At 34.6% G+C, this 15,490-nt stretch overlaps 2 protein-coding genes across 3 annotated transcripts; both read right to left on the bottom strand.

Annotated features, from left to right (window-relative positions):
* Nucleotides 1–867: 867 nt before the first annotated feature.
* On the bottom strand, nucleotides 868–5,640 carry LOC133869640 (cysteine-rich receptor-like protein kinase 44). 2 transcript variants are annotated; one of them, XM_062306689.1, is made up of 7 exons: nucleotides 4,725–5,640; nucleotides 4,265–4,384; nucleotides 4,036–4,181; nucleotides 2,668–2,878; nucleotides 1,985–2,222; nucleotides 1,418–1,568; nucleotides 868–1,304 (listed from the first exon to the last, which is right to left on the bottom strand). In XM_062306689.1, exons 1-7 carry the CDS (start codon nucleotides 5,542–5,544, stop codon nucleotides 972–974), a joined length of 2,019 nt encoding a protein of 672 aa, XP_062162673.1. In that variant the 5' UTR covers nucleotides 5,545–5,640; the 3' UTR covers nucleotides 868–971. The 2 variants fall into 2 exon arrangements, with proteins under 2 accessions (XP_062162673.1, XP_062162674.1); XM_062306690.1 differs by having other exon boundaries at nucleotides 4,036–4,169.
* A 2,804-nt stretch (nucleotides 5,641–8,444) lies between these two features.
* LOC133869641 (peroxisomal 2,4-dienoyl-CoA reductase [(3E)-enoyl-CoA-producing]-like) lies at nucleotides 8,445–14,964 on the bottom strand. The gene is made up of 5 exons (XM_062306692.1): nucleotides 14,672–14,964; nucleotides 12,266–12,425; nucleotides 11,333–11,508; nucleotides 11,041–11,260; nucleotides 8,445–8,744 (listed from the first exon to the last, which is right to left on the bottom strand). The coding sequence occupies exons 1-5, from the start codon at nucleotides 14,855–14,857 to the stop codon at nucleotides 8,590–8,592; spliced, it is 897 nt and encodes a 298-aa protein (XP_062162676.1). The 5' UTR covers nucleotides 14,858–14,964; the 3' UTR covers nucleotides 8,445–8,589.
* Between the last annotated feature and the right edge of the window lie 526 nt (nucleotides 14,965–15,490).

Below are 15,490 nucleotides of genomic sequence, written 5' to 3'. Positions count from 1 at the left end.
TTAATTAGATGTCAAATTTCATATGATGTTGAATTCTGAGGTCTCATAAAATTTCAAAAAGGCGGTTTGTAAGATCCCTTTAAATTTAACAAAGTCTATAATCTTATGTCTCATTTCATACTGGGACTTCAACTGTTATGAACCTTTAAACTACACACACACACAAAAGTAATCACACATTCTAGCCAACATAGTTAAGCTACACACACACACACACACACACACACTGGGACTTCAACATTTATGAACCTTTAAACTACACGCACACACACACAAGTAATCACACATTTTAGTCTACATATTTAAGCTAAGTGGCATACTTGTCTTTTTGCACTACCGTGCAATTTGCAACTTTGAGCAGTTCCTCGATGTCCATAAGCTATCATTCTGCTCTTGCTGAGCCTAAGTTTCGGTCGAATGTTAGGTAAGGATATTTGTTGAATTCTTTGAGAGAACAACCTGTTGTTCTCTTCGAGTGCCTTTTCCCCAAATGCTAGTTACTGTTGTCACCAATCGATTTGCTACTCCTTCAAGCGCCTGGGTAGCATTTAGGAAATTTCTTGTTTCCTTATTCGTCTGAAAAAACCCTTGCTATTGTTACTTTCCTCATTTCCATATCTCAAGAGTATTGACATCCTTTGAATAAAATAGTTGTTAGTTTCAACATCTATGTTGATTTATTCTATGCTTGCTTCAATTTTGGTATTGATAACTATGGTGTTTGGCTTAATTGTTATACAAATTGCTAATTGGTATTGTGTGATAAAATTTAGATATTTTCTCAATTGTTGAAATTGGGATCAATTTGTATTTTCTATAATAAAAAACACTGCATTCTTTCCCTCTCTCTTTAGAATCAAGGGGGGATACATCAAAACAAAATCATTTATCATTTCCATTATATATCATGATGCAAAACAATAACTCTCACAAACAAACACTTGTGTTAGGTCACAGATAATTTAATCGCACTATCGAGGGTCAAGTTCAGTAATAGTTTGTCCGTTAACGGACCATTGCATTGAGTTGCTTGAAGGTTGATTTGGCTCAGGCTCATTTATTGGCATGCTTGGCTCTGCTCTCCTTTTAAGGACAGATGCTGGCTCCTGAGGTACTTGAAGAGTCATAGAGTAACTGTTTAGCATAAGAAGTATTGATGTCATAGTGGGCCTGTCAGCTGGATTTTCCTGAACACAAGATAAGCCAATATGGATACACCTCATGACTTCGTTACTTGAGTAAGAGTCTCCCAAAGATGGATCCAACAACTCCAAAGGTCTTCCATCCTTCCAAAGCTTCCAAGCCTGCATTAATTAATAAAAATTCTTATAATGTTATCTTCTCTCCCTCTCATTCAAAGATGGGAATTTAGGCATTAACTAAAGTGATGAAATTCCAATATTTGTGTCATACTCACATAGCTGTTGAGGTCCTCAGCATTTTCTATTTGATAGAAAGAACTATTCGTCTTCCCACTTAAAATCTCAAAAATTAAGACACCAAAACTATATACATCTGATTTGGCAGAAAACCGTCCATATGTTGCATATTCTGGAGCCATGTAACCACTACAAATCAACAAAAAAACACAACAATATTAGTGAAGGACAATATAGAACTCTAGAATTAAATCTAATGCTTCTATTAGTTACCCTAAGATATGGAATTTGAGATATTTAAATAACCATTTCCCCCCCCCCCCCCCCCCCCCCCCCCCCCCTTTTTTTTTATCTATCGTGAAGTTTTTTGGATGAGAACATTAATGAATTCATAATCTAGATTGTGCAAAGCAAAGAAAACAATGTGTGAGTGTGTGTATATGTGTTTCTTTGTTCAAAAGATGATCTTGTTTACATGTGATATACATCTACCACTTCTCAAGGCATTTCATTAATTACGAACTCTATTTTTTCCTCTTTCTTGATGATAAATAATTATTCCAACATGGAGTAACAGAAAGAACACAATCTAAATTATAACTTACTATGTTCCAATGATTCTACTTGTATTTCCTTGAGTTTGATCAACTTCAAAGATCTTGGAAATGCCGAAATCTGCAATTTTTGGATTCATATCCTCATCTAATAATATGTTACTAGCTTTAAGATCACGATGTATAATTTTCAAACGAGAATCTTCATGAAGATAGAGGATCCCACGAGCAATCCCTCCAATAATATTGTAACGTGTTGCCCAATCCAATAGTCTTTGTTTTTCAGGGTCTACTCATTCATCAAAATCAACATTGAGTTAGAATATATAAATCTAGTAAACATTGAAGTGTAAGGATGTGATTGAAATTGTGATTTCCTAGACAAAAAATGCGACTTTAAACAAAATCGAAGAAAATTGATCGTTTGGGATTGCATTTTAAAAAAAATTGCGATTTGAAAATATAGAAAATCTATGTTTTCAAAAATAAGGTGATTTTTTTTTGCATACGCATAATTTTAAGGGATAAACTGTGATTTTAAATACCAAATGACGATTTTGCCAAACGCTTAACTGTATTTTTAAAAGTCACATTTTCAAATCGTACATTTTTAAATTGCTATTTTTAAATCGCACTTTTTGAAATCGCAAACCCAAACGAACCCTAAATTTAATAGCAACCATATGCATTTTCTATGACACAATGAAGTCAAATGAATGTTTAGAAAACAATACCGCATATAAATTTGTCAAGACTTTTGTTGCGTACAAATTCGTAAACGAGTATCTTTTCTTCTCCTTCGAAGCAAAATCCTAATAGTCGTACAAGGTTTCGGTGTTGAAGCTTGGCCACCAAAACAATTTCATTTTTAAATTCCTCGTTACCTTGTCTAGAGGTTCTTGAAAGTCTCTTGACAGCTATTTCTTCGCCATTTGGAAGTACACCCTGAAATATGCTTTCAATTGCTATTAACACAATTTACTTGATGGGATATATATATATATATATATATATATATATATATATATATATATATATAATCATAACATCAAACAAAAGCTCTGGACATTTGAATCACATTCTTTAAATTGTACAACGTATCTGCTTGCCGTAAGGAGCCGCTCAAAGGGGTAGATAGTTAACGTATAGTACCGACTAAGTCCCTCCAAAAAAAATAAGGACCCTTTATGCTTAATTTGCCCAAAAAAAAAAAAAAAAAAAAACAAATGTGAAAGACCATCATGTGAAAGAGAATGAGAGAAGGAAATGTATGTGAATTAGAGGGTAGAACAACTCAAGAAAAATAAAATAAGAGGACATGAGCACATAGAGAGAGAGAGAGAGAGAGAGAGAGAGAGAGAGAACATGGCATGTTTGAAACCTTAACTAGAACACTTCAAACCAAAGCATGCCTCAACATGTTTTCTTATTCTATTTATTTTTCTCTTCTTTTCTTTCATCACTCCTAATTTTTGGCATTTTGATTCTACCCATAAGTTATCTCACTCTTTACTTCTTCTTTTTCTTTTTTCGTATTCCATATGATTTTATAAAACTATATTTTTTTCCTCATATATATATATTCACATAGTTGCAATCAAATACTGTGATTTTAGTAATTGTTGTTCTCAATTCCAATCTCTTGTCATCATAATGTCAGATCGATTCTATTGTTATAAACTTTAAATATTAATTTATTTTGATTTTAGTACACTCTTAAATATGTTTGATAGAAAATAAGAATCTGGATATGAAAAGTTAAGAAAATGAGAAAAATAGAAAAATTAATTGAATCTCAAAAAGAAGCTCTTGTTAATTTTTTTATTAACAGTTGACAAAATGTTACTCTAATTCAACTGAAAAATTAATAGTCGAATAATTACCACTCTGATTTTTATATTAACAACCAATTTATTGAGAAGAATATATTAATAAGACTCCAATACATAAATTTGATTAATAATTTTGAATCTCTTTTTATTATTTAAATTTAATGCAAATTCTCCCTCTATCATGTCGTGAGTCCTATATTTCCAACATGGGTTCATAAGACGCAGGTGTATTCTTAAAGCAAAAATAAAAAGAATACTAATTAATCTAACCTTGTAAACCTCGCCAAATCCACCTGTACCTAGCTTGTTATCTTCCAAGAAGTTGTTTGTAGCAGCTTCAATCGTAGCCAAATCAAATTGCAAGGAGTCATCAAGTTTCTCCACGGTTGAAACATCATTCGCCGCTGCACATGCAGCTAAACAGTAAATATGAGCAAAGTGTGTAGACATGAGGATTAATAGAACATATTATATAAAATCAATTAACTTCTTCTTTTACCAATTTGATATTGTACAGCAGTTCTCGCTCTCCTTAGCAAATAGAAGCCCATAACCAACAGCACCACCGTAGCAGCAACAATCGAAAGGATGATCCCCAGAGATGAGATTTTGCGTTTTCCTGCATAATCAATATATAAAATCTTTGACATGCTAAACGAAGGAAGAGTTCATGTAGAAAAAAATGTGGCGTCCCATATCTCCCGGGCACGAGAATGAGGATGTGCTTATATGTATATTTGCATCATTCTCGATGCAATGCGTTTTAAAACTGTAATGATCATTAACTTATCAGAATTTCACAGTTCAGCATGTTTATGCTAAAGTAGTATCAGGATAGATAATTTCTTGAAAAGTCGGGTTCAGAGAACAAAAAATAAACAATATTATTTCATTGGGAGTGGTTGCTACAACGAAAAATACACTCATTATGATTTAATCATGAGAAAAGAGCTACTGACCTGAATTCTGTGACGAAGGTGAAGGCGAAGGAGGAAGAATTGCTGGAATAGGCGTTGGAGTCGGTGCAATATTAAGCGTTCGGTAAAACTGGTACATTTCATACCTGATTCTACAGCTAGGTAACATAACCCTTACTCCTTGGAGTCCACCACAACATTTCGACTGTAACGCTATCGCTGTCTGTATACATGTACTGCAATCAGAGCTGGATATGTCAGGCGTGCACTGCTCGAGGGTGTAGAGTATTTGGGACCCAGTAAAACTTGCTGCTTTTGTTGCAAACTTTTTGTCACTGGTTCCATCATTTGCAACCTGGGTTATTAAACCACTCATCGTCTCTGTCAATAGTTGGTTAAAGCGAACTGGATCAGAAATATTGTGTCTATTAGGTTGGTTGATACTAGGAGCGGTGATCATGGTGGAGAAGAAATATCGGTATGAGTAGCGTAACATGCACTCCTCGTAGTAGATTATGGCCTCTTGTGCTACGGGGCAGTACTTCTGAGTCAGATCTTGGGTTGCACTTGCTACGCAAGCTTGGCAGTCTTGAACTGTGAGGTCACCACGGCAGAGGAAGAGGCCGTAGACAGAGTCTGAGGCGTTTCGTCCTACGGTGTTGTTGTAGAACCCATCTTGACGTGTGGAGTTGGAGGAAAGGGAGGAAAAGAGTTGATAGAGATTGGACTGATAGGTGCTGTTGGGAGTGAAAGTAGCGGTGTCTGAACAGAAATGGTAGATATACTCAGTTGCCGCAGCTTCCATGCTCAGGCAGAGCAAGGTAAAGAGCACTAGGGCCACGGAGATGGGGAAGGAAGCCATACTCAAAGCTGCACGTACGTCTTGGCTTTTTTTCTATTTCTGTTTGGTATTGCTCTTGATCACTTTATAGATTCAGCGTACGTATGAACGTCTACTTCGATGTCCTTATTGTTAAAAGCTGTTTCTTAAATAGTGAAAAACTAGTTATGTTATTATTCTTAATTACAACTAGCTTGTTTCAGAAAATAACAGTAGAAGAATCATTTTTATAGGATAATTTTGGAAACCGGACAAAAACCCTTGGTTTTTCTTTGTCTGCATTAGAAGTGGAACAAAGCCGAAGAGATTCCAGGCAAGTTGTCATTGATTGATGGGAGAAGAAACCTACGCGTTTTTCATTTGACTATTATTATGTTCTTACCCAACAACTTCTTACATGCATCTTTCTTTATATATATATATATATATAGAGAGAGAGAGAGAGAGAGAGAGAGAGAGAGAGTTTGTACACAAACAGTTTGGTGTTAACTAAACTAATTATCATGAGACTTACGTACACTTACCCACGTCAACTAGTTGACATGCGTAACATAATGAGAAATTAATATTGAAGAAATAGAATATTGGAAACAACATTAAAAATATTTCTATTTATTTGCAGATTCTTTCCAAATTGGATAGAATTAAGGGATCGAGAATATGTAGCTAGATATATATATATATATATGTACATTGACTGCCTGAAATATCTTTTACCATTCAGCTAATAATATTTATAAATAGAAAAAGAATGTTATGTATTTTTCTTTTCTATACATTTATTTAACTCAAACGTCCAAACAAACGAATAAAACATTATATTCACCCGCATTATCAATTCATTATTTTCTTTAAATTTTATCAATTTATAAAACTCAACACACATGATCGATCAGAATTTCTCAGTATCTTGAAAGGTGCCGTGAACCAAATAACAAGTTGATAATATTTTTATGTATCAGCAATTGGTTTGATGAAAATAATAAATATCAATCAAAAACAGTTGCAGCAAAATTAACATAAACATTTGATAGCCAACTACAATTTTATGCATAAAATCATGGTTGAATGCAAGCTCAAGATATGGCCACTTAGGAAATTTGAGGAAATTATGTTCCGAGTCTGGTGTTTTTTGTACGCGTTGGAACTAAAACAAGAGAAAAATACAGTTTTCTCTCCTCCCAAAAAAATAAATAAATAAATTACACCCTTTTAGCACTTATACGTCCAAACTTTATAAAGCGAATCTCGACCCCCACCAATTACCATTATATTATAAATAATATCTTCTATTAGGTTTTTCCATCAACATTGATGAAAAATGTGTTAGGTAGGCCACACATAAATTTTTTTTTGTTTATACTTTCCACAAATGCCCTTAAACATTATTAAAAAAACAATAAAAAAAGAAAGAAAGAAAACTTGACTAGTGGCGAACCACCTTGACAACTTATGGTGGAGGTTTGGCCACATCCCAACTGGTCAAGGGGGTGACCGACCAACCCCCTCATGGCCAAGGGGTGGTTCAATCCCCTGCCAATCCCACTTTCCATTTTCAGTTGTAGAAAAATCACCCCTACAACCTATTGCAGTGATTTGGTCGTTCTTTCAATTTTTTTGGTTTTTTTATTATTTATTTTTTGAATAGTTTTTAGTGGCAATTTCGGCAAAGTAACTTCAACAAACATGCATTTTGAAGAGTTTTTGTTCAAAAAAGTCACGTGACACATGGTCTGTCTTATTTAGAGGGACATGTTGAAGGAAGGCGTTAACCTAAACTGAGTGGTAATTTGAGAGAGTTGAGTGTCACTTTTTAATGTTTGGTTTTATAAGTGTCAGAAGAGGTTAAGTTTTGGGGGGCTATATATCTTTTTCTTCAGAAAAGAATCATAAAAGTAATAAAAAAAAAATAAGTTAATGTTCTTAGTGGCTCAGAGTACTAACAATTGAGGCGAGGCACGGACGCAAGTTACTTACTGACTATTATATCAAGTTGGGTATCAAGCATGCATTTTCAACCTGAGTTGTACCCTCACATTTTCCAATTTGTCTCTCTCTCAATTAGTAACTAAAGCGATGAAACTTTTACCCCTCTCTTAGAACTTTGGGTGACATAACTTTTTTTCGGCCGACTCTAAGTGGCCAACATTCTTTGAGAGTAATTTTCTCCATTGTGTCTTGTATTATGTGAGGACCCAACAAATGTCTCCTGACAAGTTGTCAGTGACAACCTCATCCCAATACAAAGGAGATCAGCATTTACGCCCATACAACGCTTCATACAAAGTCATCCTAATAGTTTCTTGAAAAATCTTTTATTATAAGCGAACTCGATTAAAGGTAGGTATTGGAGCCCACTTCCCAAAACATGATGGAGTTTGGTGGTGCTCGACAGTGGCTGGGCAGTGGCTCGAGGGTATTCTCGTTGCCAATTGAATGGGAAAAAGGGGATTTTGATCTTGTGTATTATTTTGTATGATATGCTGATGTGTCCCTTTCCTAATAGAGGCACGAAGGACCTGAATTATGCTAAGTGTTTATAGAAGTTACTCTCAGTTTAGGTATTACCCTCTCAAAAGGATGGAGATCCACATGGACACTTGGACAGTTGTCTCTCAAGCCCCAAGTGGGTGGAAAGGTAGTTGTCCTTGTGGACGGTCGTCTTTGGCAAAAATTTAAAACAGTTGATTGATTGGCTTCAACTTGAATTGGGACATCCATGCACAGTTGGGAAATTGATGTATTTGTCTCACCCAAAGGAAAGACCATTTGGAGGTGAAATAAAGGGATTTATATACCAGTGCATCTGATTTTACAGCACATATTTATCCAAAACCAGCTGCGATATGTTGACAAGCCGGGGTTCATTTTCTCTCTTGTGCAACCAAAAATTATTTTAGTGTTAATTAGAAAAAAAAAAATTAAAAATTAAAAGAGTATTTTATTGTTAATTAGATTTTTTTTTTTTTTGAAAAGAAAAAAAGTATTTTAGTGTTCAAATTGAACTGAAAGAAATGACACTGCTCTTAGGAAATTAATATTGAAATTTATGATCAAATTGAACTGTTATAGCTTGCTCTTAGGAACCCCAGTTGGTGTAGCTCTGGACCTCCTTTCCACCGCTCTAGACACCTGCTTCACCGCCTCTTTGGGCAGATAGCGGGGTTGGCTCAGCCATTGTCCTCCATCGACCACCAATGTTGTTCCATTGATATATTTCCCTTACAGAATAAGAGACATGCACATAAGATTCTCAGTGTATGGCAACATGGGAAAAACCAGGGAAAGAAAATGTAAAGGAAAATGTATTTTCCTTCAAAAGGTTTGTCCAAAATTTCAAGATTTTCCAATGTTGAAGCATCAATTGATTTTATGGAATGGAGTCAGTACAGCACATTTATAAAGTAACTGAGATTTAGAAATTAAACCCCCCCGCCCCCTCCCGCCCCCCCCCCCCCGCCCCAAAAAAAAAAAAAAGGTGACAATTCAAAATTATCCATTCCCAATCAAATATGTAAGCGACGCCATGTCTAAACTGATTTAACATTATAATTTACATATACATACGTAGCTAATTTGAAAAGAGTAATGTTATTTAATAGATTGTTATATGACTATCATACAATTACGATATTGTGACAGTAAAAATCAGTTCTTAGTTTTTTTTTTTACAAGTGTTGATCCAAAAACTACTTTTTACTGTCACGCCATCAAATTGTATGACAGTTGAATAATAGTCTACTAAATAACATTACTAATTTGAAAATCTAAGAAAATAGAATGGAGTAGTTTCAAAAGCAACATATAACAATTGACAAGTTATATATTAGCATGGTATCTACAAGCATATATAACCCAATAAGATTAAATTTAGAATTCAGGTCATAAACTTACAAATCAGAGGTAAAGTAAGTCTAAATGCTACAAATCATAAACATAAACATCTGATGGGAATGTTTTGGCAACATTTAGAAATCACAGATATTAAAATTCTTTTACCCAGGGAAATTGTAAAATTCAAATGATGAACATCTACAACTCCTTGCATCACATAATTTAATTCTTCATGTCTTTTAACACTGGGAAAGTCTTTTGCAGGAAAACAAGCAGTTTTAAATTCATGAACGCAAAAATTACTGGAGTGGAAGCACATATTAATGCAGATTGAAAAAGATTATGGCATGTCTAAATTCATTACAAAAAGACTGAATAATACTGATGTATCTATCATCCGCATCACTAATTTTTCTCTCGTGTTCCTGGCTTATGCTCAAAGCAATTTAAATTAATTTTTTTAACCACTTCATTACCAACTCATTGGAACTAAACCTTTTAAATACTTCCACATAATGCATAAAGCCTGTGATAAGGATATCATATAGGAGGCGATGGCACCTATAATTGTGAAGACTAATGCTATATATCGCATTTTTATCTCACAATTATCTTACAATATTGATGTGGCAATCGCAACTAACCCTTAAATATATATTTTAACAATGACCAATTCAATAGTTAGTTGAGACTGTCACGTCAATATTATGAAATAGTTATGAAATAAAAATATAGTTTCTAGTATTACTCATTGGTGAAAATAGGTTCCAACTGGGTTTATCTAGACACCACATACCTCCATAAGGTGTCACAAAGAGATCCATCACAACCAAAACACCTATACCAGGAAATTTCTATAATAACATGAATAGAAAAGCCCATAAGCAAATTCTTATAAGGCATATGTTAGGGTGGAAAATAGCAGAGAAGGGACAAAACGAAAAAGGGAATATATCAAAAGACACATCGTACTTTTACCTCTTTTGAAATTAAGATATAAGTTTTCAATTTTTTTTTATTTTATTTTATTTTTTATTTTACCATCTTGTGCTCAAGCTTTCTTGCAATCTATAAATTGATAACAAAAAACATGTAAAATTACAATTATACTCTTTTTTTAAAAAATAATAATAATAATAATAATAATAATAATAATAATAATAATAATAATAATAATAATAATAATAATAAAGAAAGAAAGCAAAACATTTAAAAATAAAAAATAAAAAAATAACATTTAAAAAATTTAAGCTCCACGGCCCTAGAATTTTTTTTTTCTTTCTCTTTATTGCTTTTGTATATATATTTATCTTTAGGGCGTATTTGTAACTTTATATACTTTTTATTATCAATTTTAAAAATATAAGACAGCTGCCATATATTGCAAAAATCCTTTAAGGTGGTTAAAGATTTTTTTATTTTTTTATTTTTTCTAAAAAAAAAATGACAATTTAGGTCTTAATTTAAAAAAAAATAAAATAAAAAAAATAAAAAAAAAGACTCTAAAAACATGTGGAGGCTTGCTAAACCAGCTTGATGAACAAATCCATCACAACCTATACATAATTTTTATCAAATAACACTCGATGAAGAAGAGTTTGTGGAGTGAATAAACAGTTTAAATAAAGAGTTCAATGAAATAACAATAAGTTAATGAGAAGATTAGTGAATTAGATTACCGACCGGCATCAGATGCAAGATAGAGAGCAGCCATAGCAATATCCCATTTCTCCCCCAGTTTAAATAAAGGCATGTGCTGTCTACTGCTAATTATTTCCTTAGGTGCTAGTTTACTAGCACCAGCAGTGTCTTCAATGGGTCCTGGTGCAACCCCATTGACTCTAATGTTGTAATCTGTTCCCCACTCCAATGCTAAGCTTCTCGTAATGCTATCAACTGCTGCCTGGTAAAAAAGAAAAGGATGTGAAGATATAAGTAAAATTATTATGAAAGTTGAAAACCTCAACTTACAAACCTTGGCAGCAGATACATGAATTTGATACCAAGTAGCTGTATAATGCAAAGTTGCACTTATATTTATGATTGTTCCACCATTAGAGTCAGAGATGTCTTTCCCTGGTCCCCCTTTCTTGAGGTACTTGAGTGCTTCATGGCACATTGTAAAAGTGCCAACAGAATCTATGTCTATTACTGCAGAAACCAAACAAACAAAAGAAAAAAAACTTTGAATTATAACCTCTAAGAACCTTCTATGTGCTGAAAACACTGTAAGACTCCTATAACATTGCGGCACAGGGACTGATTTCATGTGATATAAAAATTTGAATTCTCGCTTCAATTTATAAGAAGAACCATTAGTTGATACAAGCCATGAAAAGGGTGTTGTTCCATAACGTTTAGACAGCAGCTGGTATGACAATTATATGTGTGGAATTTGAAAAAAATCAGTTTCACTGATGCCATAAATCAATTTTATGATTGTATCAAATGGAATTGTTTAGGAGATCATTACTGCGACTTGGCCCCAATTTCTTCAAAGATTTGATTCTGTAGGTTTGTACCCTATCCTATAGGAATGAAACAAGAACCTTTCTATCTTTCTGAACCATCCAAGAAGGACCTCATGAGCATGTTGATCTAGAAAATAGAACTAGTATTCTGTCATACTTGCAAAATTCCCAATGGAAAATCCTTCTTTTGAATGACCAAATGGTTCTTTTAAGTTATTTTTCAGTTTTCTTTGTCAGATACCAAGTTCACAACCTGATATTATACTAGTTGCAACTTAAATCAACTTAAACAACTTAGCTTGACTTCTAAGAAAAAACCAAGGACATAAATATGAAGAGATCTAAAAATCCAATCAAATTCTACAGAATAAATCTTCCAGTACTCTTTATTGAATCAAATGTGAAAATTTTGATCCACACACTTCTGAGGGTACAACCTGTCCGGAAGCCATTAGGAGATAGATCCTCTGCTGCTGCAAGGAAATTTCCAGCTGCAGAATTCACAAGAATGTCAAGCCTGCCAAAATGCTTAATAGTTGATTCCAGAACTCTAACTGCGTCTTCTCTTTTGCGAACATCTCCCTCTAGTCCAATAGCCTGCAACAAAAATGACACATTTTAATTTCAGTTGTGAAGTAATGAAACCAGACATCATCATCCAGCTCAATGGAGTCATAGTAGTAACCGTCCAATTGCTTTCAAACGGCAATCAGGTGTAAGAATTCTACAAGCTATACACAAAAAGATTGTTCCGCCGCAAAATACTTAGCTATCAAGTGGAGAAGAGCAACTATTGGATGGAAACATATCACGCTCCACACCCAACTGATGTGGGATATCTCTATCCTCTTATCTGCAGGCTAAACAAAAACAGACATAGGACCCACCAACCTGCAGTTGGAGTCCAAGGGATACAGAAACCAGGCAGTGGTACTATGATGAGCATCCGAACCAAAATCTTAAACTATTAGATTGAAAGCCAAGCTGTTATACACCTAGTCAATATGGGACTTCTCTAATAACCCCTTTCATGTCCAAGACCAACAATGTATGACAAGCATCACTAGCACTTACAACACCTAGGCCCTCCTTTCACATACAAGCTATATAATTCAACATCCTTCCACATGCAAAACAGAAGACATCAGCAAAGGGGGACCCCAGGATTCAACCTAAGGCCATTTAGTCAAACCAAGCTTTGATATCATATTAAAGTATCCAACTGAGAAATTTAAGCTATCACAAAGTGCCAACAATGTATATTAGGAACACATCACTAACACTAAAATTAACATACTTATTGTAACAACCCACTCCCAATGACACAATATTGTCCGCTTTTGGCTCCCACGATCCAGACTTCCCCCTCTTAAACTCCTGACGTCCTCATCAGAGCCATGTCATACAGCGCTCCAGTACCATATGGCCTGACGTTACTAGGTGGCTCTAATACTATTTATAACGACCCAGAGAAAAGCGCTAGGCACATTTGCCCTATCACTCCAAAAGCACCAGTCAATTTGGAATTTTCCTAGAATTCCTTATGAAGTCCAGTTTCACCTAGTAACTAAACAATGTAGGACTTAGTACCCATAAGTATCTTTGTAAATCACTCACTCTATGTGAGCTACCCATCTTTTTCCAATATGGAACCGAGGTGTTACACTTATCCTCTCTCAACTATGCTTGATTGTCTCTTAGTTTCTTTGTGGACAACTAAAGAGCAACAAAGTTTTATTTGTCTATGGGTACTCAACAAGCTCTTTCTAGGTTCTGGCAGGTTTAGCTGCATTTATAAGCTGCTTATTTAATCTCATCACTTTATTCGCATTAATCTTCTCACACGAGTCTGTGTTATTGTTCGAGACAAATATAGATGGAAATCAGCAAGAACAAGTCACAAGAGTTTGTTTTGAAGCATCTCTTTCAGTTTCTTGATCTATTTCTTTTTGGGCCAAAAGATTAAAGTTTCTTATTTAACCTACCATATGTTTCCTCTTTTTTTTTTTTCTTGGGGAATCCTGGTTCACCTACAGCCGAACAGTACTTCGGGCTAGTCCACAATTGGGCAATTACTGAGCGTAGAGACCCAGTAAAGATTCGCAGACTATCCCTGGTCTCATCCCCAACGCCACTTTAGAAATAGAGCTTTGAAACGCGGGCTATGCCCGGGTGGCTGGCCCCAAAGGGGAGGTAGCACCTGGTGAGTCTCGAACTCGAGACCTCAAGGGATAATATCCCTAGACGCCACAAGCATCAACCAGTAGGCCACCCCCTTGGGAAAGTATTTCCTTTTTTTCTTGCCAAAAGTTTAATTCTCCGATATTGTCTGGAATTGAAGGCTCATTACTCATGGTAATTTACTAATACTGTTGTTGGTATAAAAAGTTTTGTTATTAATGGTAAATCACCACTTAGTACCACCTAATAGGAAATCGTAAATTTAATAATTTAATTAATCAAACTCCTTTTTAACAAATCAAGCCTAACACGTAGAATATTTAATTGAAATGAGGTCTAACAACCAAGACAAAATTCACCTCTTATTAGCTTAATTCGAATCTTGTCTTCATTGATTCATCCCATTTTAAGTAAACATTCCATTCGTTGGCCTTCCTAATTAAATGATTAATAGAACTACAAACAACAGTACTAAGAGCTTACAATTTCCTCCATGTTTCCTATCCTTTATAAAAAAAACCAAACAGGGCCCAACTTTCATCCCAGACTTAAAAGAGAGAGAAACACACAGAAATGAGAGAAACCCAGTAGACAAAAATTCTATAACAGACAAGTGAAATCGCAAAAGAGGACGAGGAAGTGAAAGAAAAGAAGAAAATTACAGGAATTCCATGAGATTGAAGGGAGTCAACGGCAGCTTCAAGGACGTGGCTGCGGCGGCCCATGATGGCAATAGAGGCTCCATGTTTCCCCAGTTGATGCGATATCTCATACCCGATTCCTGACGCTCCCCCTGTCAACAGCGCCACCTTCCCCTTCAGTATGTCAGCCTTGAAGGGAGACTCCATTGCCGTCTGTCTCTCTGCCTTTCTTCGCTTACTTCACAACACGAGCATATAAAGTTTAGTTTAGCGTTGGGCGCCTGAACGAAGACGACAAAGCAAACGGCCAACTTCTCTTGCGGTCTCTTTCTTGTTCGGGTAAAATATCTGTGACTAAACAATGTTTTTTTATTTGTTTTAATTAAAGCTATATATTTTAGAATTTTTTTTTTTTTTTTTTTCCATCTCTTTGTGTTCATTTCGTACTTAGAAGTTCATAATAAATTTAGATTTTTTTTTTTAATAATGTTATTTAGTAAATTGTTGCACCATAAAACTTAATGAAATGATAGTAAAAATCAATAATTGAATTAACCCTTGAAAAAAAAAAAAAAAAAAAACACAATGGTTAATTTCACTTCAGCATCATTCTCGAAGTGTAACAGTCGTACAACAGTTTACTAAATAGCATTATTCTTTTCTTTCCTTTTTTTTTATTTATTTTTTTTTATTTTGAGAACTTGAGATAATGGGGAAGGGGAATAAATCCACGTAGCCAGGTTGAGAGAGCAAAAGGTTTTCAGACAAGTTTACAAACTTAATCTGACACATTTCACCAAAAGGGCCTTTCTTTCTTTTTCTTTTTTTTGTAAGTAATGT

Source organism: Alnus glutinosa, chromosome 5, assembly GCF_958979055.1.
Source record: "Alnus glutinosa chromosome 5, dhAlnGlut1.1, whole genome shotgun sequence".
Classification (NCBI taxonomy): Eukaryota; Viridiplantae; Streptophyta; class Magnoliopsida; order Fagales; family Betulaceae; genus Alnus; species Alnus glutinosa.
This window is presented reverse-complemented; position numbering and strand designations above follow the sequence as displayed.